General features: G+C 46.5%; 1 protein-coding gene across 2 annotated transcripts in view; it reads left to right on the top strand.

The window, feature by feature from the left end:
* Positions 1-4,787: 4,787 nt before the first annotated feature.
* The window catches only part of LONP1 (lon peptidase 1, mitochondrial), a 52,328-nt gene continuing 31,930 nt past the window's right edge, over positions 4,788-25,185 (top strand). Inside the window, exons 1-3 of one of the 2 annotated variants that reach the window (XR_005223318.2) lie at positions 4,788-5,217; positions 13,160-13,248; positions 24,351-24,470. Coding sequence is in view for 1 of the 2 variants with exons in the window: in XM_007059628.4 (XP_007059690.3) it covers positions 4,822-5,217; positions 13,160-13,248; positions 24,351-24,470 (605 nt within the window). In the remaining variant the exon portion in view is untranslated. The remainder of the gene's footprint in view (positions 5,218-13,159; positions 13,249-24,350; positions 24,471-25,185) is intronic. The other variant, XM_007059628.4, reaches the window with a different exon arrangement.

Raw genomic sequence — 25,185 nt, 5'->3', positions numbered from 1 at the left:
CTAAGTTAATTGTGGATTTGTGCTGGAAATGGCCCACCTTGATTATCACACACATTGTAAGGAGAGTGATCACTTTAGATAAGCTATTACCAACAGGAGAATGGGTTTGTTGGGGAGGGTGGGGAGAAAACCTGGATTTGTGCTGGAAATGGCCCACCTTGATTATCATACACATTGTAAGGAGAGTGATCACTTTAGATAAGCTATTACCAGCAGGAGAGTGGGGTGGAGGGAGAGAAAACCTTTTGTAGTGATAAACACTCATTTTTTCATGGTTTGTGTGTATAAAAACATCTTCTGTATTTTCCACAGTATGCATCCGATGAAGTGAGCTGTAGCTCATGAAAGCTTATGCTCAAATAAATTGGTTAGTCTCGAAGGTGCCACAAGTACTCCTTTTCTTTTTGAGAATATAGACTAACACGGCTGTTACTCTGAAACCTGCGCACACTACTACTCCTTTGGGAAGTTTTGCCCTGGATAGTGAGCTTTTTCATTAAGAGCTGTTATTTCAGTGTTCTGGCATCCACAGGTATACTCAGATTGACTGTATGCCTCATCGAGCCAAGGGAGGAAATAGTGCTAGAAGTTTAGGATTGTTTGGTCAAGGAGCTCTTTCAGATACAGCCTCCCAATAAATAGCTTACTTTAACATTCAAATTGCTCTCACACCATGTGCATATGGAGACAATCATAGAATATCAGGGTTGGAAGGGACCTCAGGAAGTCATCTAGTCTAACCCCCTGCTCAAAGCAGGACCAATCTCCAACTAAATCATCCCAGCCAGGGCTTTGTCAAGCCTGACTTTAAAAACTTCTAAGGAAGGAGATTCCACCATCTCCCTAGGTAACACATTCCAGTGCTTCACCACCCTCCTCGTGAAAAAGTTTTTCCTAATATCTAACCTAAACCTCCCCCACTGCAACTTGAGGCCCTTACTCCTCAGTCTGTCATCTGCTACCACTGAGAACAGTCTAGATCCATCCTCTTTGGAACCCCCTTTCAGGTAGTTGAAAGCAGCTATCAAATCCCCCCTCATTCTTCTTTTCCGCAGACTAAACAATCCCAGTTCCCTCAGCCTCTCCTCATAAGTCATGTGTTCCAGTCCCCTAATCATTTTTGTTGCCCTCCGCTGGACGCTTTCCAATTTTTTCACATCATTCTCAACTACCTGAAGGGGGTTTCCAAAGACGATGGAGCTAGGCTGTTCTCAGTGGTAGCAGATGACAGAACAAGAAGCAATGGTCTGAAGTTGCAATTGGGGAGGTCTAGGTTGGATATTAGGAAAAACTACTTGAATAGGAGGGTGGTGTAGCATTGGAATGGGTTACTGAGGGAAGTGGTAGAATCTCCATCCTTAGAGGTTTTTAAGGCGCAGTGTGACAAAGCCCTGGCTGGGATGATTTATTTGGAGTTGGTCCTGCTTTGAGCAGGGGGTTGGACTTGATCAGTGGTTTTCAAACTGTGGGTCATGACCCAGTACTGGGTCACAGCATGTCAAGCACTGGGTCGTGGCAGCTCTGATCAGCACCAGCGTGCTGACAGGGCATTAAAAGTCCCGTCAGTAGTGCTACCTGGCTAAGGCAGGCTAGTCCCTACATGTTCTGACACAGTGCTGTGCCCCGGAAGTGGCCAGCAACAGGTCCAGCTCCTAGGTGGGGGGCCACAGGGCTCCACACACTGCCCCTGCCACGAGCACCGGATCTGCACTCCCACCTGCCGGAAACCGGACAATGGGAGCTGCTGGGGGGGGGCAGTGCCTGCAGGTGAGAGCCACGTGGAGCTGGACCTGCTGCTGGCCGCTTCCAGGGCGCAGTGTGGTCTGTGGTGTCAGAACAGGCAGGTGCCTTAGCACCCCCGCTGCACCGCTGACCAGGAGCTGCCCATGCCCCAACCCCGCCCTCCAATCCCCTGCCCCACCCCTGAGCCTCTCCTAAACCCAGAGCCCCTTCCTGCACCCCAAACCCCTCATCCCCAGCCCCACCCTGCAGCCCTCACCCTCGCACCCCCAACTCTCTGCCCCAGACCTGAGCCCCTCCCACACCCCAAACCCCTCATCCCCAGCTCCGCTGGGTCATGGGCATCAACAATTTTCTTCAACTGGGTCACCAGAAAAAAAGTTTGAAAACCACTGCCCTACGGTTCACTCAATCAAAAGTTTGTAAGGGCAATGAGAGTGTTAAGATCAGCTTAGAATGTGTTTTGCTTTTATTTCATTTCACCAAATCTGACTTGTTGTGCTTTGACTTATAATCACTTAAAATCTATCTTTGTAGTTAATAAATTTGTTTGTTTATTCCACCTGAAGCAATGCGTTTGGTTTGAAGCGTGTCAGAGGCTCCCCTTGGAATAACAAGCCTGTTGCATATCAATTTATTTGTTAAATTGATGAATTTATAAAGGCTTGCAGCGTCCAGCGGGCATAACTGGACACTGCAAGATGGAGGCGTGACATTGCTCTCCATATGTTTATGGAAATATGCTTATGAGTGTAAATATAATGTAACTGGAATATGCTCTATGCAAAAGGTCTCTTGTAAGGTATCATTACAAAGCTCATAATCTACTGAGTGTGTTCATCCTGTTGCTAGAAGCTGAAGCTAGAAATATGAAGTATTACTCTGAAGTCCTATTGTAACTATGCAAAGTGTGGGCCGTTAATGGTGGCTTGGAATCTTGGAGTCATCAACTAGGACAATTGGTTGTAAATGGCTCTGTTTACTTGTAAGCCTTCCTGTATATGTGGGTGCCAGCCAGTAATGAAGTCTCACAGGACATGTGAACATGTCCCATGATACTGTAATCCATCTTAAACCTGGTGCTTTTCCATTTAGAAGGAAGGGTGGGAACTCAGAGAGAGACAAAGGATTCCTGCCTTGTGCCAAAGATATAAAAGGGGGTGGAACAGAACAAAGGGGGCTGCAGTCATGAGAAATCCCCTACTTACCACCTGAGCTGGAACTAACAAGAACAATACCAGGGGAAAGGATTGGGCCCAGACTAGGAAAGAGTCTAGTCTGAAAGAAGCTTATTGGAACATCTCTAAGGGTGAGATTTACCTGTATTCAGTTTCTTAATGTATTAGGCTTAGACTTGCATGTTTTGTTTTATTCTACTTGGTAACTTACTTTGTTCTGTCTGTTATTTCTTGAAACCACTTATATCCTACTTTTTATGCTTAATAAAATCACTGTTGTTTATTAATGAACCCAGAGTAAGTGATTAATATCTGGGGGAGCAAACAGCTGTGCATATCTCTCTATCAGCGTTACAGAGGGCGGACAATTTATGAGTTTACCTTGTATACGCTTTATACAGAGTAAAACAGATTTATTTGGGGTGTGGATCCCATTGGGAACTAGGTGTCTGGGTGCTGGAGATAGGTGACCTGCTGAGTGGTTTTTGGTTAAAGCCTGCAGCTTTGCGGGCGTGGTTCAGACCCAGGGTCCGTGTTGCAGCAGGCTTGCATGTCTGACTCGACAAGACAGGGTTAGTCCCAGGCTGGCACGGAAGATGGGCTCAGAGGTAATTCCAGCAGCTCAGGTGACAGTCCCCAGGGGGGTCTCTGTGACTGAACCCATCACAGGAGGTACCTAGGGTTGTGTCTGGGACCGGAGATATTGGCTAGTGTCATTCAGTTGCACAATCCAAGCAGTGACTGGCCAAAAGTGCTCACTCACGTAGCTGGGAGCAGCTTACATGCCAGAGGCTGTGCGGGAACATCCCGGGAGTGGGGGTTCTCACAGCAGAGCAGGGTAGGCTGGATCCCAGAGACAAGGACTAGAGTGGCCTAGCACAGGGGTTCTCAAACTGGGGGTCAGGAACCCTTGGGGGGGTCACGAGGTTATTACATGGGGGGTTGCAAGCTGTTAGCCTCCACCCCAAACCCCGGTTTGCCTCCAGCATTTATAATGGTGTTAAATATATTTAAAAAGTTTTTAATTTATGCGGGGGGTTCACACTCAGAGGCTTGCTATGTGAAAGGGGTCACCAGTAAAAAAGTTTGAGAGCCACTGGCCTGGCAAATCACCGGTCTGGATAACACCAGGGGAACATCACAGGGGGTTCCAGAGAGGATGGAGCTCGGCTGTTCTCAGTGGTGGCAGATGACAGAACAAGGAGCAATGGTCTCAGGTTGCAGTGGGGGAGGTTTAGATTGGATATTAGGAAACACTATTTCACTAGGAGGGTGGTGAAACACTGGAATGCGTTACCTAGGGAGGTGGTAGAATCTCCTTCCTTAGAGGTTTTTAAGGTCAGGCTTGACAAAGCCCTGGCTGGGATGATTTACTTGGGGATTGGTCCTGCTTTGAGCAGGGGGTTGGACTAGATGACCTCCTGAGGTCCCTTCCAACCCTGATATTCTATGACTCTGCGGGATGGGGCGGGTCCTGAGGGAGCTCGGGGGCGGGGCCAGGTGGGGCGGGTCCTGAGGGAGCTGGGGGCGGAACCAGGTGGGGCGGGTCCTGAGGGAGCTGGGGGCGGAGCCAGGTGGGGCTGGTCCTGAGGGAGCTGGGGGTCGGGGCCAGGCAGTGGCCCAAGGACGTTGAGGGGGGCGGGTGCCGCGGGAGTCAACGCCCACGAGGTGCCCTGATCGCTCTTCGTCAGAAGCTGGAACTTGACGACAAGGGACGGATCACGTGACGGGGACGGGGCCCACCGTACCACGCGCGCACGCTACCTCCCTCCCGGCGCTTGCGCATTGGCGCCGTCACCCGAGTTGGCATTTCTGCGCACGCGCAGCGATGGGCCCTGTGGGAGACGCGTGCTTCGTCATATGTGCGCGACCGCCTGGGGGGCGGGGAGCGCGCGCCGGCGGCATGGCAGTGGCCCGCTACCTGCGGCTGTGGCGCTGCTGGCGGCCGGGGCTGCCCGGGGGCCTTGCCCCGCTCGGTCTAGCGCGGCGGCGGCTGTACGCGGCCTGCTCCTCCGCCTCTCCGTGGGCGCTGTGGGGTCCGCGGGGCCCGGCCCCATCCCCATCCCCCCCCGCCGGCCTCAGCGTCGGGCCCCGGCGACACCTGCGTGGCCTGGGCGGCGGGGACGGGCTGGAGGGCGGCGGAGCCGAGGACGGCGGGGGCGGCGGGGCCGATCCCGCCGGGGCCCCCCCGGCCATGACGGCGCTGACCCCGCTGCTCATCCCCGAGCGCTTCCCCAACGTGCCGCTCATCGCCGTGACGCGCAACCCCGTCTTCCCGCGCTTCATCAAGATCCTGGAGGTAACGGGGGCCGGACTCCGCGGGCAGCCGGCGCGCCCCTCCGGGCGACAGCCGCCCGGCTCCCCCCATCCCTTGTGCCTGCCCGGCTCTCATGCCTGGGGTCTGGGACGCCATCCCGTGTGCCCCGCTCACCGCCCGCAGCCCCGCTCTCCATTTCATCGTAGCACTTGGGACCCTTTCTGCTCTCCCAGGGCTGCGCACTGCTTCCTTTTTCCCGGCCGAGCCACGGACTCCCCCTCGCGCTGGGTCGGCCCTAGCGCCTCTCTACCCTTTGCCTAATGCGTGGAGGTAAAGGGGCCGTGCTGCGGGGGCACAGACCCTCCCACCTCCTTTGCACCCTGCCAGCTCTGGGGAGACAGATTGCCTGGCCCGGAGGCCTGTGCCCCTGCAACCTGAGCTAAAGCTTCTGGACCCACACGGAGGGAGAGGAGCTCTCTGCTGGCCTAGAATGGGAGGATGTGGACTGTCAAAGTCATGTTAAAACCCCACCCTTGCTGCATCCTAGTCATGTAGAAGATGAGCATTCCTTTCTGGGAGCCCACCTATTGCAGGTTTCAGAGTAACGGCCGTGTTAGTCTGTATTCGCAAAAAGAAGAGGACTTGTAGCACCTTAGAGACTAACCAATTTATTTGAGCATAAGCTTTCGTGAGCTACATGCATCCGATGAAGTGAGCTGTAGCTCACGAAAGCTTATGCTCAAATAAATTGGTTAGTCTCTAAGGTGTCACCTATTGCAGTTGATGCTGTGCCGTGGTCTATGCACAGATTTGGTAGAGTAACCCAGAGCTTGTCTACACTTAATTTTATAGCGCTCTAACTTGCTGGCTCAGGGGAGTGAAAAAATCACCCCCCTGAGCGCTTCAAAGCGCTAGTGTAGACAGGCTCTGAGCACTGGGTGCTAATCCCCTCGTGGTGGTGGATTACCAGGAGCGCTGGGAGAGCTCTCTCCCAGTGCTCTCGCGTGACCACACTCGTACTTCAAAGCGCAGCCATGGGAGCACCCCTGCGACAGCGCTTTGAAGTTTCCAGTATAGCCATGCCCTCGGTTAGGGGTGTGATTCTATAATGAAATAGTTATACTGGTACAACTCCTAGTATGCTTGCAGTTATACTGGGGTAATGGGTCATTTTAGGGGCCAGCATAGCTTATTTGCCATCTCATATATACTTAAAGCAGAACAACTTTTGGCTGTAGACAAGCCTAAGACTGGAAGCATTAGTAGGGACAGGGAGCCAGGATTCTTGGGTTCTGTTAGCAAGTCTGTGGCAGAGCTATAATGTGGCCTTGAATAAGTCAAAAGAAGGTTAAAGGAAGGAGAGGGGTACACTTAGGGCCATGTGACTAGGCAGGGCACAAAAACAGGAGTCCAGAGAGAACTTTGCTTAGCCTCTTGGACCGAGAGGCAGAGGACTTGCATAGTTAGTTTATTTTATCTCTTCCCAGTTCCAGCTGTTCATCTTGTTTACCACTATGTAAAACCAACTTGTGGCAGTTGGAGATTGCACTGCAGCTAGATTTACCAAGTAAATTTTAGGCTGTCCTTGAATGTCAGTGCTTACGCTGACTGTAAATCTTCTTTTCATCTGTTTTTATTACCATAGTGATTGTGTCCTTGATTCAGCCTTGGGTGCACATGTTCACATGTATGTGAACATGATGTATTCCTGATGTCCTTAAAGTGGCAGTGATGAGTCTCATTTCCATAGTTTATTACTGTCATAAATATAAAGGGAAGGGTAAACACCTTCAAATCCCTCCTGGCCAGAGGAAAAACCCTTTCACCTCTAAAGGGTTAAGAAGCTAAGATAACCTCGCTGGCACCTGACCAAAATGACCAATGAGGAGATAAGATACTTCCAAAGCTTGCTGGGGGGGGGGGACAAAGGGTTCTCTCTGTCTGTGTGATGCTTTTGCTGGGACCAGAGCAGGAATGCAGGTCAGAACTCCTGTAAAGAGTTAGTAAGCAATAAATAAGCTTAGGGGGTCTTTCATGCAGGTCCCCACATCTGTACCCTAGAGTTCAGAGTGGGGAAGGAGCCTTGACAATTACTTATTTTTATGTTTGTATCTTTCAGTCAGAAAACACCAAAGAAACCTCAGAGAGAGAGTGTGTCACGTTTTGGGGCATGCTGACTGTGATAGTGGCCTTTCTAGTTATATGCCTGGCCACGTTCACTTTGGAATATGTCCTACTTTTTTGTACAGCTGTGTGGTTTGGCACTCTTATCACACGATTTGCAGGTGTTTAACAACACATCTAAATCTGAAACTGAATATGCTGTTTGAGTCAGGAGGATAGATGGACTTTATTTTGTGGATATTAAGCATTTGGAATGTGTAAATATTGATTCTTAGCACCTGGTAGTGCTGTATTGACAGTTTTATTGATGCTAATCTTGGAGTGAAAATATCAAGAGTCAGACCAATGTAACTTTTAATTCTTGTATGGTTATCATAATTATGTTCATAAATACTATATTAAAATGTTTGGGTTTCAAAGTTAAACACTCAAATATTAGGAAATGCCAGAATTTGGGTTTCTTGTGCAACACTCATTCTGCCCCCTTGAAAATCGGTAAGTCTGGAAGGATTCAATTTTTATTAATAAGTGTTGGTAAATGTCAAGTTCACCATACACCCACTCAAATCTATGAGAAAATAATTCCATGGATGATGATAGAAATTTACAGACAGAAAAAGCAATAAAATTGCTGCTTGAGAATTTAGTGGTTTGACTTAAGGATATTTGTATATTCTAACACGTCATGACAGTTTGTGTTTTAATGGTTAAAAAGCTCAGTGTCTACTATCATTAAGTAATTTTCCGACTCCTGGATTGTCTGATTCATTCGTAATTTCCCACATGTGTATATAAACATTTTAAAAAACACACACAATTATGGATTAAGTAGCTGTGAATATTGACATAGATACAAATAGGAAAAAAAAGACTTAAACATAGGTTTATGAGCTGTAGCTCACGAAAGCTTATGCTCAAATAAATTTATTAGTCTCTAAGGTGCCACAAGTCCTCCTTTTCTTTTTAAAGAACATTATCATCCCTCAAAATTATTTTAAAAAATCAAATTCTGATAAGCCTGTATGTATGCATTAATGGTAGCCTTTAATTACGTGATGCTATACTAGGTTCCATACCTCATTCATTCAGTGCACTGGATGGATGGTGATCTGGGGATGAGGCATCTGTTAAGTATTCCTTCTGTCCTCATCTCAACATTCAGTGTGTAGCTTCAAACTATTTACTAACACAAATAGAACTACTCCAAAAATGTAATTGTTCATTTCCTCGTTGTCTCTTCTAAGGTGCTCATCACTGTAGTAGCTGGGTGCCTTACTAATGTACAGCTGGGGAACCTGAGACAGATGCCTGAGGCCACACAATGTCAGTGATTCCCAACCGTGTGCTTATTCCTCCTGATCACATTGCCTTACTGCCAGAGGCACTGAGCAGCCACAGGTCTAAACAACTTCTGTTGCGATTGTGTGTGCTCAATGCTTCTGCAAATCAGGACTCTGGTATCAGAGGTTGGGCATCCAGAAAATGAAGAACACAATTAGTGACAACCTTTGAAAGTTTGGCTTAAGTGACTTATACACATCACATAGGAACTCTGTGGCAGGGATAAAATTGAGTTCTCTTGTGTGACATTCACCTGTTTAACTGCTGGACAATCCTTTCTCTTTGTGCAGTCCCTTGCTTTGTTCTGTGTAAGCTAGGGCTGTCAAGTGATTAAAAAAAGTAACTGAGCGATTGATCGTGCGACTAAACAATAATAGAATACTATTTATTTAAATATTTTTGGATGTTTCCTACATTTTCAAATACATTGATTTTAATTACAACACAGAATACAAAGTGTACAGTGCTCACCTTATATTTTGATTACAAATAATTGCACTGTAAAAAACAAAAAAATAGTATATTTCAGTTCACCTAATACAAGTTCTCTGTATAATGAAAGTTGAACTTACAAATGTAGAATTATGTACAAAAAATAACTGCATTCAAAAATAAAAATCTAAAACTTTAGAGCCTACAAGTCCACTCAGTCCTACTTCCGCCAATCGCTCAGACAAACAAGTCTGGTTACAATTTGCAGGAGAAAATGCTGCCCACGTCTTCTTTTCAGGTGACATTGTAAGTGAGATCAGGTGTTCACATGGCACTGTTGTAAGCCGGAATTGCAAGATATTTTCGTGCCACGTGAGCTAAAGATTCATATGTCCCTTCACGCTTCAGCCACCATTTCAGAGGACGTGTGTCCATGCTGATGATGGGTTCTGCTCGATAATGATCCAAAGGAGAGCGGACTGACGCATGTTCATTTTCATCATCTGAGTCAGATGCCACCAGTAGAAAGTTGATTTTCTTTTTTGGTGGTTTGGGTTCTGTAGTTTCCGCATCAGAGTGTTGCTCTTTTAAGACATCTGAAAGCATGCTCCACAGCTCATCCCTCTCAGATTTTGGAAGGCACTTCAGATTCTTAAACCTTGGGTTGAGTGCTGTATCTATCCTTAGAAATCTCACATTGGTACCTTCTTTGCATTTTGTCAAATCTGCTGTGAAAGTGTTCTTAAAACGAACATGTGCTGAGTCGTCATCTGAGACTGCTATAACATGAAATATGTGCCAGAATGTGGGTAAAACAGAACAGGAGACATACAATTCTCCCCTAAGGAGTTCAGACACAAATTTAATTAACACGTTATTTTTTTAACGAGCATCATCCGCATGGAAGCATGTCTTCTGGAATGGTGGCTGAAGAATGAAGGGGCATACAAAGGTTTAGCATATCTGGCACGTAAATACCTTGTGAAGCCAGCTACAACAGTGCCAAGTGAATGCTTGTTCTCACTTTCAGGTGACATTGTAAATAAGAAGCCAGCAGCATTATCTCCCATAAATGTAAACAAACTTGTTTGGCTTAGCAATTGGCTGAACAAGAAGTAGGACTGAGTGGACGTGTAGGCTCTAAAGTTTTACATTAAGTGCAGTAATGTAACAAAAAAATCTACATTTGTAAATTACACTTTCATGATAGAGATTGCACTACAGTACTTGTATGAGGTGAATTGAAAAATATTTTCTTGTGTACAATGCAAATATTTGTAATAAAAAAATAAAGTGAGCACTGTACACTTTGTATTCTGTGTTGTAATAGAAATCAATGTATTTGAAAATGTAGAAAAAATAGAAATATTTAAATTTCAATTGGTATTTTATTGTTTAACAGTGTGATCAAGATTAATTTTTTTTTTAATCGTGTGAGTTAACGCTGATTAATCAACAGCCCTAGTATAAGCCTTTCAACTTCTAGAGCAAATGAGACTGAGATCCTACAAACAGCCTCAGTCATTACACAGAGTTGATGTAATTCCCAAGGCATGTTCCATCTTTTCACTGAATGAGGCTGGGGGTCTTGTGCAAAAAAAAAAGATATAACTAAGGCTACGATTTAGACATGGGTATTTTTAATAAGTCATGGACAGGTCACAGGCAATAAATAAAAAATCATGGCCCGTGACCTGTCCATGACTTATACTATAAATACCAGCTGGAGGGGTGGAGCTGCCGTTCCTGGGAGGGTCCGGGGGGAGCACTGCTGCTCGGGTGGTGGGGGGAAGCCACCGCCCCTGGCAGGGGTGTGCCACCGCTGCTCTGGGGGAAAACCCTGGGGGAGAGCCGCTGCTTGGGGGCACTTTGGGGGGGCAGGGCCAGGGCCAGCAGCGTCAGGGGCCACTGAGCTGCCGCTGATCCGGCCACGCCCAGGACCGTTGCCAGGGGCTGCCAAGCTGTGGCTGCTCCTGCTGCAGAAGTCTTAGAAAGTCACAGAATCCTTGAATTCTGCAATCTCTGTGACAGACATGGAGCCCTAATCATAAGTGTTAGAAGAAGCCTATTTACATTGCAAATTCCAGTACTTAAAAGTTAAAAAAATGCCAATATTTAGGTTGCCTGTGCAACATTCTTTCTGCCTGCTTCTGCTCGGCTTCAGTCCATGCAGTCTATTTAAAAGTGTCTGATGGTCTGGATATGGCCTGTGGGCTGCCTATTGACTACACCTGCTGTAAACTGTAGGTTTGCCATTCTGAACAGATTTGGAGTGGAATAGCATGGAGAGTGATTGAAGCTGATTCCCTTTCCCTGACTATATTTCACTTCAACAGCTCAATGTCATTTACAGGCAAGGATGTGATTTTGGCCTTGATCTTTTTGAAACTCAAGCTCTCTGAAGGCTGGTTTTTATTTTTCTTGTTGGTTTGGTAACCCTGTAGTCCCACAGACTTCCTACACTGGCATCGATAGCAGGACAGTATGCAAAGTGTTGATTAACAGAAATAGCAGTATCAAGGCAAAACAGGGACTGCATTAGATCAACCAAGAGTTTATTGCTCATTGTAGAATATGCACAACACTTCAATTTCAGGAGCACTATAGTGAGAGAGTTGCGATGACTGGTTTTTCAGTAGCACTTGTTCTGCAGCGAATGTTAAAAACTGACTGTTGTATAGAGAAGGCAAACAGAAGTTACACACTTTTGCATGCACTATTTTAATTTTTGGAGCGCGCTCATGGCTATTGTTTTGGTCGTGGAGCCATTAAGGAATGGAATAGGAGAATTTGCTTGGAGCAGTATGCCTTGCACATCTAGGGGGAAGAGCACTGGAAGGAGAGGAAGTTTCTTTGCCTTTTTCAAGATGTAGTAAGACAAAAGCTGCAAAGTGAAATTTTTTTAAAAAGAGATTCTTTGTTCATGTATGATAATAACCTGCCTAGGGAAACTTTAATGTTTACTTACCTTAAATATTTATATTCCTTTTAATAATCTCTCATACTTCCTTAGTATCTTTACCTAGCTTGAATCTGAATTAACACACACACTGAGAAATTCCCTCCCTTGCTGTAGTTCTCAATATTCATCAGTACTCACTGTGCCCAATGTCTGTCTAGGAAGGGCAGATACGTTCCAAATAGCCAAGAGAACAAATTTGCCTTAAAGATGTCTGTTCCGTTCTCTATAGGTTCTTGTACTGTGCTCATCAGTGTAGTATTTGAGCACCATTCAGTAATGGATTAAGGAATGTAACTAACATGTCACGTGTTTCTCATCTTCTTCCTAGACGGACAAGTCCGTGCAGGGAGTACATTGATTTTAAAATTTGTATGTGTATATGCTGCTATATATTTGTTAGAGAAGGCAGGTCAAAGAAGTGCACTGGGAGAAGTTTGTGATGCCCAATAGTTCCTGAGGGAGTTCGTTCCACAGCCTTGGACTGGGCCCCAAGAAAGCTTAGTGTGTTACTTTGGACTTACCATTACTGAATTTCATCTGCCATTGTGTTGCCCAGTCATCTAGTTTAGTTAAGTGTTTCTGATGTTCTAACTTCAACAAATTTGTGTCATCTGCAAATTTTGCCGCCTTGCTGCTCATTCCCTTTTCTGAGTTTTCAATAAATGTTAAACAAGCCTGGACCTAGTATGGAACTATGTAGTACTCACTGTTAATCTTTAGCCATGGGGAAAATTGACCCCTTATTCCTATTCTTGATTTCATGTTTTACAGGAAACCAGAACCCATGTTGTAACCATGTTTTAGTTTAGAAGCCTCCCAAGGTTCTCCAACATGCTTTTCTTGCTTGTGTAGGGTGTCAGTACAGGCAAGAAAAGCTAGTGTATCACAGTGTTACCCAACAGCCGTGCTTCACAGCTGTGTGTGTGACTGGTGGGTCAGAAAGAACTCGAGTGGCTTGCTGAAGGTCTCAGGATGTCTGTACCAGAGTTGGCAAGGTAGCCCAGATTAGATTTCCTAGTTCAGTCCTGGTCTGTAACCACAAGCCCATCCTTCCTGTGTGACAGGAGCTGAAAGCTTCTGCGAAGCCTGCTCTGAATTTTTACTTAAAACTCATTGCTATCCTAGGTGAAAAATAAGAAGCTGGTGGAGCTGCTGAGGAGAAAAGTTCGCCTTGCCCAGCCTTATGCTGGTGTCTTTTTGAAGAAAGATGACAAGTAAGTGATATCTCTTTCTGTGTATAAATACTAATGAGGTTGCATGATTGTGCTGGGAGTGCACTAGGAAAGCTGAGTCCATTAATTGTCTCAGTGGTGACTATGGTGGAAGATGTAGCATAGTGGTAAAAAGGGTTGAGCCCTGTCTGTTACCTTTTTTTACCACTGTGCTACATCTTCCACCATTGCTACTGCTGGTAGAGAATTATGGGTCTTGGCTTTCTTTCTGTAGAAAAGTCCTTAACTGTTGGTCAACGGTAAGTAAAAGGTTCCATGTACTCATTAGAACTTTGAGTGGAGACCACATACTAGTTGTTTTGTTCACACCATTATGTATCAGACTCTAGGGACAAGGAGTTTAAGGAGTCACTGTTGCCTCAGTTTGTTGCTCCTTCACCACCTTTTCCAGACTGGATATCTCAGACACAGACTGTGAATGTCATACGCTGTGTCTGCACTGGTGACTGGACAGGGTTCTGTGTGCATGGTTGTGCCAGAACCCCCTCCCTTCCACATCTAAACCAAAGAAACACTGGTTTTGAGGTGTGCATGGGGCAAGAACTGCACTGTATGTAAAGGAGCAGTATGACTGCTCAGAGCTCAAGTATGAAACTGCAGAAAAACCTGAGTCTCTGGATTAAGTTTAGAAGTCTGAGCAACAAGGGTGATGTCGTGGTCGGAGTCTGCTATAGACCACCGGACCAGGGGGATGAGGTGGACAAGGCTTTCTTCTGGCAACTCACAGAAGTTACTAGATCGCAGGCCCTGGCTCTCATGGGAGACTTCAGTAACCCTGATATCTGCTGGGAGAGCAATAATGTGGTGCACAGACAATCCAGGAAGTTTTTGGAAAGTGTAGGGGACAATTTCCTGGTGCAAGTGCTGGAGGAACCAACTAGGGGCAGAGCTATTCTTGACCTGCTGCTCACAAACCGGGAAGAAATAGTAGGGGAAGCAAAAGTGGATGGGAACCTGGGAGGCAGCGACCATGAGGTGGTCGAGTTCAGGATCCTGACACAGGGAAGAAAGGAGAGCAGCAGAATACGGACTCTGGACTTCAGAAAAGCAGACTTTGACTCCCTCAGGGAACTGATGGGCAGGATCCCCTGGGAGAATAACATGAGGGGGAAAGGAGTCCAGGAGAGCTGGCTGTATTTTAAAGAATCCTTATTGAGGTTACAGGGACAAACCATCCCGATGTGTAGAAAGAATAGTAAATGTGGCAGGCGACCAGCTTGGCTTAACAGTGAAATCCTGGCTGATCTTAAACACAAAAACGAAGTTTACAAGAAGTGGAAGATTGGACAAATGACCAGGGAAGAGTATAAAAATATTGCTCGGGTATGCAGGAGTGAAATCAGGAAGGCCAAATCACACCTGGAGTTGCAGCTAGCAAGAGATGTGAAGAGTAACAAGAAGGGTTTTTTCAGGTATGTTAGCAACAAGAAGAAAGTCAAGGAGCATGTGGGCCCCTAACTGAATGAGGGAGGCAACCTAGTGACAGAGGATGTGGAAAAATCTAATATACTCAATGCTTTTTTTGCCTCTATCTTCACGAACAAGGTCAGCGCCGAGACTACTGCACTGGGCAGCCCAGCATGGGGAGGAGGTGACCAGCCCTCTGTGGAGAAAGAAGTGGTTCGGGACTATTTAGAAAAGCTGGATGAGCACAAGTCCATGGGGCCGGATGCGCTGCATCCGAGAGTGCTAAAGGAGTTGGCGGATGTGATTGCAGAGCCATTGGCCATTATCTTTGAAAACTCATGGCGATCGGGGGAAGTCCCAGCTCCATGTCTAGTTGGCAGCCGGTATCTAGCGGAGTGCCCCAAGGGTCGGTCCTGGGGCCGGTTTTGTTCAATATCTTCGTTAATGATCTGGAGGAGGGTGTGGATTGCACCCTCAGCAAGTTTGCAGATGACACTAAACTGGGAGGAGAGGTAGATACGCTGGAGGGTAGGGGTAGGATACAGAGGGACCTAGACAAATTGGAGGATTGGGCCAAAAGAAATCTGATGAGGTTCAACAAGGACAAATGCAGAGTCCTGCACTTAGGACAGAAGAATCCCATGCACCGCTACAGACTAGGGACCGAATGGCTCGGCAGCAGTTCGGCATAAAAGGACCTAGGGGTTACAGTGGACGAGAAGCTGGATATGAGTCAACAGTGTGCCCTTGTTGCCAAGAAGGCCAATGGCATTTTGGGGTGTATAGGTAGGGGCACTGCCAGCAGATCGAGGGACGTGATCGTTCCCCTCTGTTTGACATTGGTGAGGCCTCATCTGGAGTACTGTGTCCAGTTTTGGGCCCCACACTACAAGAAGAATGTGGAAAAATTGGAAAGAGTCCAGTGGAGGGCAACAAAAATGATTAGGGGACTGGAACACATGACTTATGAGGAGAGGCTGAGGGAACTGGGATTGTTTAGTCTGCGGAAGAGAAGAATGAGGTGGGATTTGATAGCTGCTTTCAACTACCTGAAAGGGGGTTCCGAAGAGGATGGATCTAGACTGTTCTTAGTGGTAGCTGATGACAGAACAAGGAGTAATGGTCTCAAGTTGCAGTGGGGGAGGTTTAGGTTGGATATTAGGAAAAACTATTTCACTAGGAGGTTGGTGAAACACTGGAATGCGTTACCTAGGGAGGTGGTAGAATCTCCTTCCTTAGATATTTTTAAGGTCAGGCTTGACAAAGCCCTGGGTGGGATGATTTAGTTGGGGATTGGTCCTGCTTTGAGCAGGGGGTTGGACTAGATGACCTCCTGAGCTCCCTTCCAACCCTGATATTCTATGATTCTAAGAACACTAGCACGATGAGTATGAATACGCCATGTCATTTTGTAGTGTGAATGGGGGTAAGATGTGTGTACCGGATCCTAGTTCTCCATTCCCATTCCCACAATGCACTAACCCTTTCCTGCTTGACCCTTACCCAGATCTATAAAGGTCCCAAACCCCCACCTTTATTAACAGTTCTGTGCGGACGACTACAGAACAGTTTTCCACAGAACTGTTTTCACCACTATAACCGAACATGGAATCTGCTCCAAGAGTTGCCACCTGGTCAGCTGAGCACACCTGCTCATCAATGTGTGATTGGAGTTCACTGTCCACACCTTCTCCCACAGCACCAAGAACATCCATCTTTACCAGGAAGATTCAGAGAGGTTGGTGCAGGTAGGTATTCACCCGACTGGCTCAATGCTGGGAACGGATAAAACATGTCAGGCCATGGAACTGAAAGGCAAAAGACTCCAGCAGTCACTCCAGAAGGAGTTCTCCAATATGCCCCTTCTTCAAGGAGTTGGATCCAGTGCTTTCTAGGGCCCCCAGTACAGAGCCTGAGGTGACTCTCAACCCCCTCCTCAACCTCACAGGCCTCATCGTCTTACAGCCACGTCTGTACTGGCAACTGGACACAGTTCCATGGGTGTCATCATCTAAACCCAGGGCGAGGAGTTAATGGGGATTGTGGAGGTGGCAGCCCCAGTAGACCCGGAGGAGGAGCAAGTCCTCCTGCACCTCTGCCTGAGGAACCAGCTCAGCAAGCCCCTCCGGATGAGCCAGAAGAGGATCCCAAAACTCACCAGGAACCAGAACCCCAGGCTGGTAAGTTTAAATCCCACCCACCCCGCCAATATCCTCTCCCTCTTTCTCCAGGGCTGCATGCAGGACTGGAAGGCTACTCCCCTCCCAACCCCAAAATGGTTCCCGACCAAGACATTCAACATTTTATTGAATTACCATGAATCACCATAAAGCTTATGGCAGAAGTTATTGAACAGATTATCAGCAAACTATCGTATTGCCCCTGGGTCTGAGAGTTCATCAGCCAACTGGCGGACAGCAAGGATGGGGGTAGAAAGGTCAAAGTGGAGGACAGGGCATTTGTACAAGACTAATGGTTCTTCAAAATTGCAACTGTTTTGTCCTTCAAGATATCAAACTTCCGTTACAGTAACATCCTTCTCTCCACAAACAGGAGCCATACCGGGGTGGGTTAGTGTCAGGGCTGGTTAGTTACGTACAGGAAGGAGAAGGAAGGGGAACAATCGCTTTTCCGAGGAGTGGGACAGCGGTTATCTGTCCTGGTGTCTGGGGTCTCCCTGCTTGGAGCCATGCTTCACAAGCTGGAGGAAAGGTGGGTGGAGGGGAGTTCTGCTCTGGTGACTGCACGGACACAATGCAGCGTCCCTTTGCAGTGGGGAGGCAAGTGGCTTGTGGTCTTGATTGGAAAGGTCATGGAACAAAGTACAATTGCTGTGTGATTTTTTTTTTTTCTCCATTCCTGTCTCGGCTCTTTGCTGAACAAAGGGGCCCAGATTTAATGAACCTGCAATTGCAGGGGTCCACTTGGTGGTGGCTCGGCATTCGCAGTGGTTTTCTTCTCCCTCTCCACAGTCTCCATCAGCTATCTTAGAATATAGTCTATTTCTGTTCAGATTGCCTTCTAGTCCTATAAGCGCACATCTGCATGTTTCTGGTGCAGCAGAAACTCCAGCTGGTTCTTAAGGTTCAATGGCAGTGCAAATGTGCTTGGTCCACCTTTCCAGCTCACCATCCCTTCCATTCAGCGACATGTAGAGAGGTGAGAAGCAGCTCAAACATCTCTCTGGCAGAGATTGCTAGGTCCCCACCATGGGACTGAAAGACACCTCCCTTTTTCAGTCTGGTTATTTTCAGACCTGTTTCATCGAAATGATGGCCAGCGTTGAAAGAAGACATAATGGTTAACATTATCCCCTGAAATAAATGCACCCACCGTCCCAATCACAAATTTAAAGACAGTAAATGTTTAAAAACTATTATTTCATGCTACCTACCGCTTTCAGCAGGTGCTTTTTTTTTCGGAGGCTGCAAAAGTTGTCTAAGAAAGAAGGGTAATGAAACAATCATTCCTGAAATGCTGAACAGTATCTATATTGTGAGCGTCAACAACTAAGTTGTGTTATGTGGAGGGGATTTCTTACACCCTTCGAAAGGAAAGAAAATGATAGAATGCTGGCCTTGTGATTGACTAGGCAGGTCCTTCGGCTGAGGAGCATGAACCCATTCCTCCTGGGGGCCAGGAGCAGCAGCAGCTCAGGGACAGTAGGGGCAGATGAAGGAGGACACTGTTCATTAGTATCAACAGAAGCCAGGAGCAGCTTAACTGTCGGAAAAGGAGGAACGGAGTGCTGAGCAGGAGGAACACTTCTTTTTTCCCAGAGTCAGGAGTACAAGGAAAAGGAGCTTGCTCGAAGGGACCAGGAGCATGTCCTGTTGCAATTCCTGGCACAAGTGGTGTGGAAAGGATTTGGGTCCCACCTGACACAATAGCCACTACCAGGGTCCAGGAATTGGCACCTTCCTCCTCATCCCCCATCTGCCACTTCTCCTACAGGCCATGGTGTTGCTCAGGCAGAGGATCCAAACAGGCCCTTACCCCTCTAATGTCAAGGGGGAGGCTGAAGGACTTCAGGGACAGCATGCTGAACCAAAACCCCTCCCAGGGGAGCGCTGTGGCTGAGCAGGAGGCAAACAATGAGCCCAAGACAGTGCCTGAAGGTCAGCATATGTCAGCTCTCAAACCCTGGGCAGGAGTTGTCCCCGTTTGTCCCGCTTGTCTGCGGGAAGGGGAGATCCAAGCCAAGGACCTCGCGTCATAGGCTTCAAAGTTTAATGTTCCTGGGAGTCTGATCCATTCTGTGAAAGTTCCTTTTTGAAAAACTGTTCAGAGTTACGTTACATATACTAGTTTCAATAAATATTATTTTCCTTTATGTATGTGTGGACCCTTCATTCAGGCTGTGATGAAAGGGTAAAATTTGCCTCCCTTCACCTCCTTTTGGCTTGGGCCCTACCAGTTGGTACCTTGAGTTGGGTAACTCTCCAGGGTAGAAAACTGCCAGGTCTTCTCTTTCCCTCCAAACTCCTCTCTGTCCAGGTATATTAGCAATCAGAGACAGTTGGAAAGTGCAGTGTACACAGAAATAACATAACTTTATTAACTGGGGAAGGAGGAGGAAAGAATGGATAAAGTTTCCTATGGGTTTGACAAAACAGAACAGGAAAATAAAGTGGAGTAACTGCCACTGCTTATGGAACAGTGATAAAATGGCCCCTCAACCTCTTCTCTCCCTCTCCCGCCCCCCCATGACCACTCTGAACCATGGGGTAACAGATAGTTAGCCTGTAAGTGCCCTTATCCCTGCACACCTCACAGATGCCAGTAGTAAAAGCCCCTCCCAACCCCTTCATCAACTATTTTCCAGGTCCTACAAGCATTGACTAATCCCCACCTAAACTGTGGTCTGGCTAACAGTTGTGACCATTAATACAAAATGAAAGAACAATGAATGTAATTTAACTGGGCAGACACCCATCACAGAACAGTCACACAGCAGAAGATGTTATAACTGTGGAGGTGCCCTGTCCCAACTACCCATAACAAGTCATTACCTAAATGAACGACTAATGACCATCAGCAGGAGGGGAACTAAACTGCTAATTGAAACACAAGTGAATGGGAATGGTCCCTATTGTCTTTTTACAGCACCTGTACAGGGTTTGGTGCTTAGTTTGGGACCAGGCTGCGGTGACTCTGCCTGCTGTTCCAAGATACAGGCATGAATTGCATCCTGGATTTCCCTGGCCTGCTGTGATCCAGCACCAGCATGAACATTCACTGGATCATGCTGACTATAAAGGGTTTGCACGCCAGTCCTGTCCTGTGCACGCTCTGTCCTAAAGTACTCTCCTTTATTCTCGCAAATGTTATGAAGCACACAGCTGGCCACATTATGCGGATGGCATTGGCCACATTGGCATCCAGTCGGTTGTGTAGGCATAGCTAACAAGACTTCAGCCACCCAAAGGTGCACTCCGCTATCCTCCTGCAGCTGCTTAGTTTGAAGTTGAATTCAACTGGATTGGTTAGGGTAGGGTTTCATTAGCCAGGGTAGGAGCAGTACTCCGGGTCCCCCAGAATAACTCTGGGTGCAGAGACACCATATAGACCCATGTCATTTCTGGGGAATAAAGTTCTTTACTACCCCTTCAAGTGCAATCTCAGTCTCCTTAACACGTTGGCATCATGAACCTTTCCTGTGGGTCTGACATTAGTGTGCACGAACCTGTCTTGGTGATCTACTAAGCCTTGAAGAATGACTGAATAGTAATCTTTTCAACTGACATTCTCTCTCACTCCTTTTGGTGGGCAGAGTTTGGGGATTTGAGAGCTGTCAATGGCCTCCATGCAAACCCTATTCTCTGGACCCCAGCTATAATTTCTGGCCATGGGTTTGAGAGGGTTGATAGCTACCCAAATCTGCACTACCACAAGCCTGACAGTGGACTTCCCCACTCTGAAGTGGTATGTGATTGACTGGTAGCTGTCCAGCATTGACTACTGCTCTCTGGAAGCTGGCACTTGCTTCTGCATCAGTATGGGTCTCTGAAACAGAGTTCTGCCCCTGTAGGATTGGGGCCAGCTCTCACAGGGCTCCATGAACATCTGCTTCCTCATTCTGAAAGTCTGCAGCCACTGGTCATGATCCCAAGTTTTCAAGACAATGTGACCTCACCACACTTTGCTGGTTTTTCTGGTGCAGAGGCAGCAGTCCACCCTTGGACATATGGTCACGACACTGGCAGTTTCTTGCTTCTTTGTCTCACAGGGTGACAGTGCATCAGTCACCTTTCTGGTCACCCATCTTTGGCGTGTGAGAAAGGTCTGAGTACATTCACCTGAGATTCTTGCCAGTTGCGTGCTGCAATGCACATGTTTGTCCTGAAAAAAGGAGCAGGACAGAAATGCATTGTCAGTCACTTGCTCCATGTCTTCTTCTAAGTTGGCCAGGAGAAAAGGGTGAGTGGGTACTGACATCAACAAATGTGTGAAAGTATCTGACAGGACCAATAACACACTGCAGGGTGGTTCCTAGAGGGTCTTCTTGTGATGCACATAACCCTGGGTTATTACCCCTGAAATTCTAATGCTAAAGGTGCGTAGCAAAAAAGTGGCAGAGTGGATGCAAATATACATGTGTAATAGCTTGTGTGCCAGGTTCCCCCCGAGCTGTCATCTGGAACTGGGGTACCATTGAGCCCCCTGACCCACCAGCCTGTGACAAGCTGCAACACCCTCCATCCTGCACTTTCACCAGCATTCACACAGGTAGGGATACACCCAGCTGCAGTTTTATGCAGGTTCTCTAACCACCAGCATCCTAGGCTGGGACCCCAGAGCAGTACTGTCCTGCCCTGGTCAAATCTGGCCAGTATATGGGTTTAATACCCGGTCCGCCTCTCCCTCAATGTGAAGAGAACAATCCACACTTGTAACCAAGCAGAGATTTTCCTCAAGCACTCCAGTCAAAGCTCACTGGTCTAGATTAAAACAAAAACAAGTTTATTAACTACAAAAGGTAGATTTTAAGTGATTATAAGTGATAGCAAGTAGATCAAAGCAGATTACCTAGCAAATAAACAAAAAATGCAAACTAAGCTTAATATACTAAATAGATTGGACATGAATTAGCAGATTCTCACCCTAACTGATGGTACAGGCAGACTTGTAGATTCTTAAGGCATACAGTAAACTTGCTTTGCAGATTGGAATCCCCAGGTGTTTTGTACACAGGCTAGAAATCCCTTTAGCCTCGGTTCAGCACTTCTCCCAGTTCAGTCTTTATTCCTCAGGTGTTTCCGAAGTCGTCTTGTGTGGGGAGTGAAGAGGCCTAAATGATGTCTGTCATAACCATACAGCTAAGGGTAGCCTAGAATTCCTCCTTACCCTTAAGGGGTTAAGAAGCTTAAATAACCTGGTTGGCACCTGACCAAAGGGACCAATGGGGAAAGAAGATACTTTCAAATCTTGGGGGGGGGGGCTTTGTGGTGTGTTCTCTGGGAAAAGCAGAGAAGCATCAGGTCAAAAAACCTCCTCCTATAAACCATCCTGTACAAGTCTCTGCCTTATTTACTTACTCTTTTTGTAATATCAAAGGCGCGTTAGATTACCTTTTTGTTTTCAACTTGTGAATTTTCCCTTTGCTAGTGGGAGGTTTATCCTGGTTTTTTGTAACTTTAAAGTTTTGGCTAGAGGGGAATCCTCTGTGTTTGAATCTGATTAACTTGTAAAGTATTTACCATCCTGATTTTACAGAGGTGATTCTTTTACCTTTTCTTTAAATAAAATCCTTCTTTTAAGAACCTGATTGATTTTTCCATTGTCCCAAGACCCAGGGGTTTGGGTCTTTTGATCATTTTGTAACCAATTGGTTAGGATATTATTCTCAAGCCTCCCCAGGAAAGGAGGTGTGGGGGAAGAGGGGGGATTGCTGGGGGAAGAGGAACTCCAAGTGGTCCTCTTCCCTGGTTCTTTGTTAAATCACTTGGTGGTGGCAGCATTACTTAAACCCAAGGTACAAGGGAGAATTTGTGCCTGGGGATTTTTTAACCTAAGCTGCTAGAAATAAGCTTAGGGGGTCTTTCATGCGGGTCCCCACATCTGTACCCTAAAGTTCAGAGTGGGGCGGGAACCCTGACAATGTCACTCCCTACCTTATATTGCTTTAGATATGACAGGAACCCTTTGTTCCAAAACCAGTTCCCAGACCAGTGTGTGTGGGGAAAAATAAACACCCCAAAATAGAGTCCAGAGTCATGTGGTCTGGTCATATGTCCTTGTAGAGTCATAGCAACCGTCACTCACAGGCTGTCTGTAGTGTTCTCGGGAAGGCTCACCAGGTGGGAGATAAGCTTCTCCTAAGGCCCTATTGTTCTTTCTGGTGGCCCACTGTCCTGAACAGGCCCTTCCTCACCCATTATCTAGACTGAAAGCATCTGTCTAGTGGGTGTTATCCAGGTGTAACTACATTTGAAGTACAGATACATAGTATTTATAACTTCAGATACAAAAATGATACATGCATACAAATAGGACAATCATATTCAGCAAATAACTTGTCCAGTGGCACCTCACATGACTTACCTTGCATAAAATAATTATGCTACAATCATAGCATCCTGATATCACTATGAAGAATATGGGGAGCAGTGTCACAGCTTTTAAGTGTGTAGCACAGCATACGGGAATACGTGCGTGAGCATATGAGTGGGTAAGTACACAAGTGTGTGCACCACTGTAAACATAACAGTAGAGGTTAAGGTCTGAAAGGACTGCCAGATCCTCTAGTCTGACCTCATGTATATCACAGGCCACCAGCACCTGCACATTAAACCCTGCATCTAAAATTAGATGCAAATGTTACATCCCACAGAAGATTAAGCTGTTATGTGCCCCAGCAGAGAATAGGCAGGACCGAGGTGCCCCAGTGCCCAAGGCCTCTGCAATGGCAGGGTTTAAGTGAGATATATCTAAATAATCCCAGCAAGTGTGGCCTGTGCTCCATGCCTCAGAGGAAAGTGGAAAAACTGCCCATCTGACCTGGGGCATATGGCAATCAGTTAGACCTGAGCATGAACCAGCCAGCCAGCATCTGAGAGAGAATGCTCTGTGCCACCTCAAAGCCCTGGCCCACCCCACCCAGTGTCCCATCTCCAGATGTGGCCATCTCTGATGCTTCAGAAGGACCACTCCCCCACCTCCCAAAAAACAACAGAATACATAGGGGCCAGGTGCTGGGTTTCAGGGAGAGAGTTGCCAAAAACACCATATCACCTTTGGGCAAATGTTGTTCACAAAGTGACATCCCATATCTAATCTTTCACTACTTGTCCTCAAGGGAAACCTGCTCAACATCTTCAAAAGGTGAGTCTGGGAATTTAAATTCGTAATTCTGGTAGAACCAAAAGCCATGGATTTTACAGGGTTTTATGGCTCATTACAGCTATTTGTAACATGCCACACTGCCTGCTACCCTTAATTGCCCACTCAAGTCCTTTATGCATAACAATGTAATGTGAGTTCTTCCAACATGTTACCCTTTTGGATTGTCTGTTCCAAATTTAACTCAGACACACTGCTTCCTTCCCCACACCTGAAGAGCTCTTTGTCGCTCGAAAGCTTGTACCTTCCACCAACAGAAGTTGGTCTAAAAAATATTACCTCACCTACCTTGTCTGTCTCATGTTTACATAATGTTTACCTTTAAATTTTATCAGCAATGAATCTGACGTGGTGGAAAACCTGAATGAAATCTACCAGACAGGCACTTTTGTCCAGATCCATGAAATGCAGGACCTTGGAGACAAGCTGCGCATGATTGTCATGGGGCACCGAAGGTAACTTCATCTGCTGCAGAGCCCAGGCATGTGTCTGCCATTCTTGGTGGGCAGGCACATCCTTCAGCTCTTGTTATTGCACTTGTAATGAGGAGAAGAGGGTCATGGGGTGCCATCCGAGGTCTCTTTGGGGAGCTTGCTGTTATCAGCTAAGTGTTCGCTTAAAATTGAAATCTTGTATTTACAATCTGTGCTGCACTTTGCCCCACTCTATTCCTGATGGAATGGGGGTACATGTCTCCAGAAGATCTCCCACTCCTGGGATTGGAAGTTTCTGATCTAACAGATAGGGTTAGTGTCTGAGGGAGCACAGTCTGGGTGATATCCTCTGGCAAGGGTAATGGACTGCCTAGTCCGGGGGAATAATCCCACTGTTATAATAGGTGTTATTTTTGTAGTGCTATAAATTTAGTAAAATAGACAACCAGATTGGAAAAGCCTTTGGATCTTTGAGATCTCAAGTTACTTTTTTACTGATTTGCATTGTGGTGGCACCCGCTCCATTGTGCTGAGCTCTCCAAAGACATATAGCAGAGATGGTCCCTCAAATGAAAAGATTTCAGTCTAAGTGTGTCCATCCTTATACTTAGACCAGGATGTGATGAGGGAGCCAAGGGTCACAGTTTCAAATCCAGCTGTGCTTTCTTTAAGGGGTTGGTTCTTCAAAACAAAATGTTAAAATCTAATTCCACTTTGATGTAGGGCAGAAATACAA

The sequence above is a fragment of the Chelonia mydas genome, chromosome 25 (genome assembly GCF_015237465.2).
Source record: "Chelonia mydas isolate rCheMyd1 chromosome 25, rCheMyd1.pri.v2, whole genome shotgun sequence".
Classification (NCBI taxonomy): Eukaryota; Metazoa; Chordata; order Testudines; family Cheloniidae; genus Chelonia; species Chelonia mydas.
Note: the sequence above shows the minus strand (reverse complement) of the source record. Positions and strands in the feature narration are given on the sequence as shown.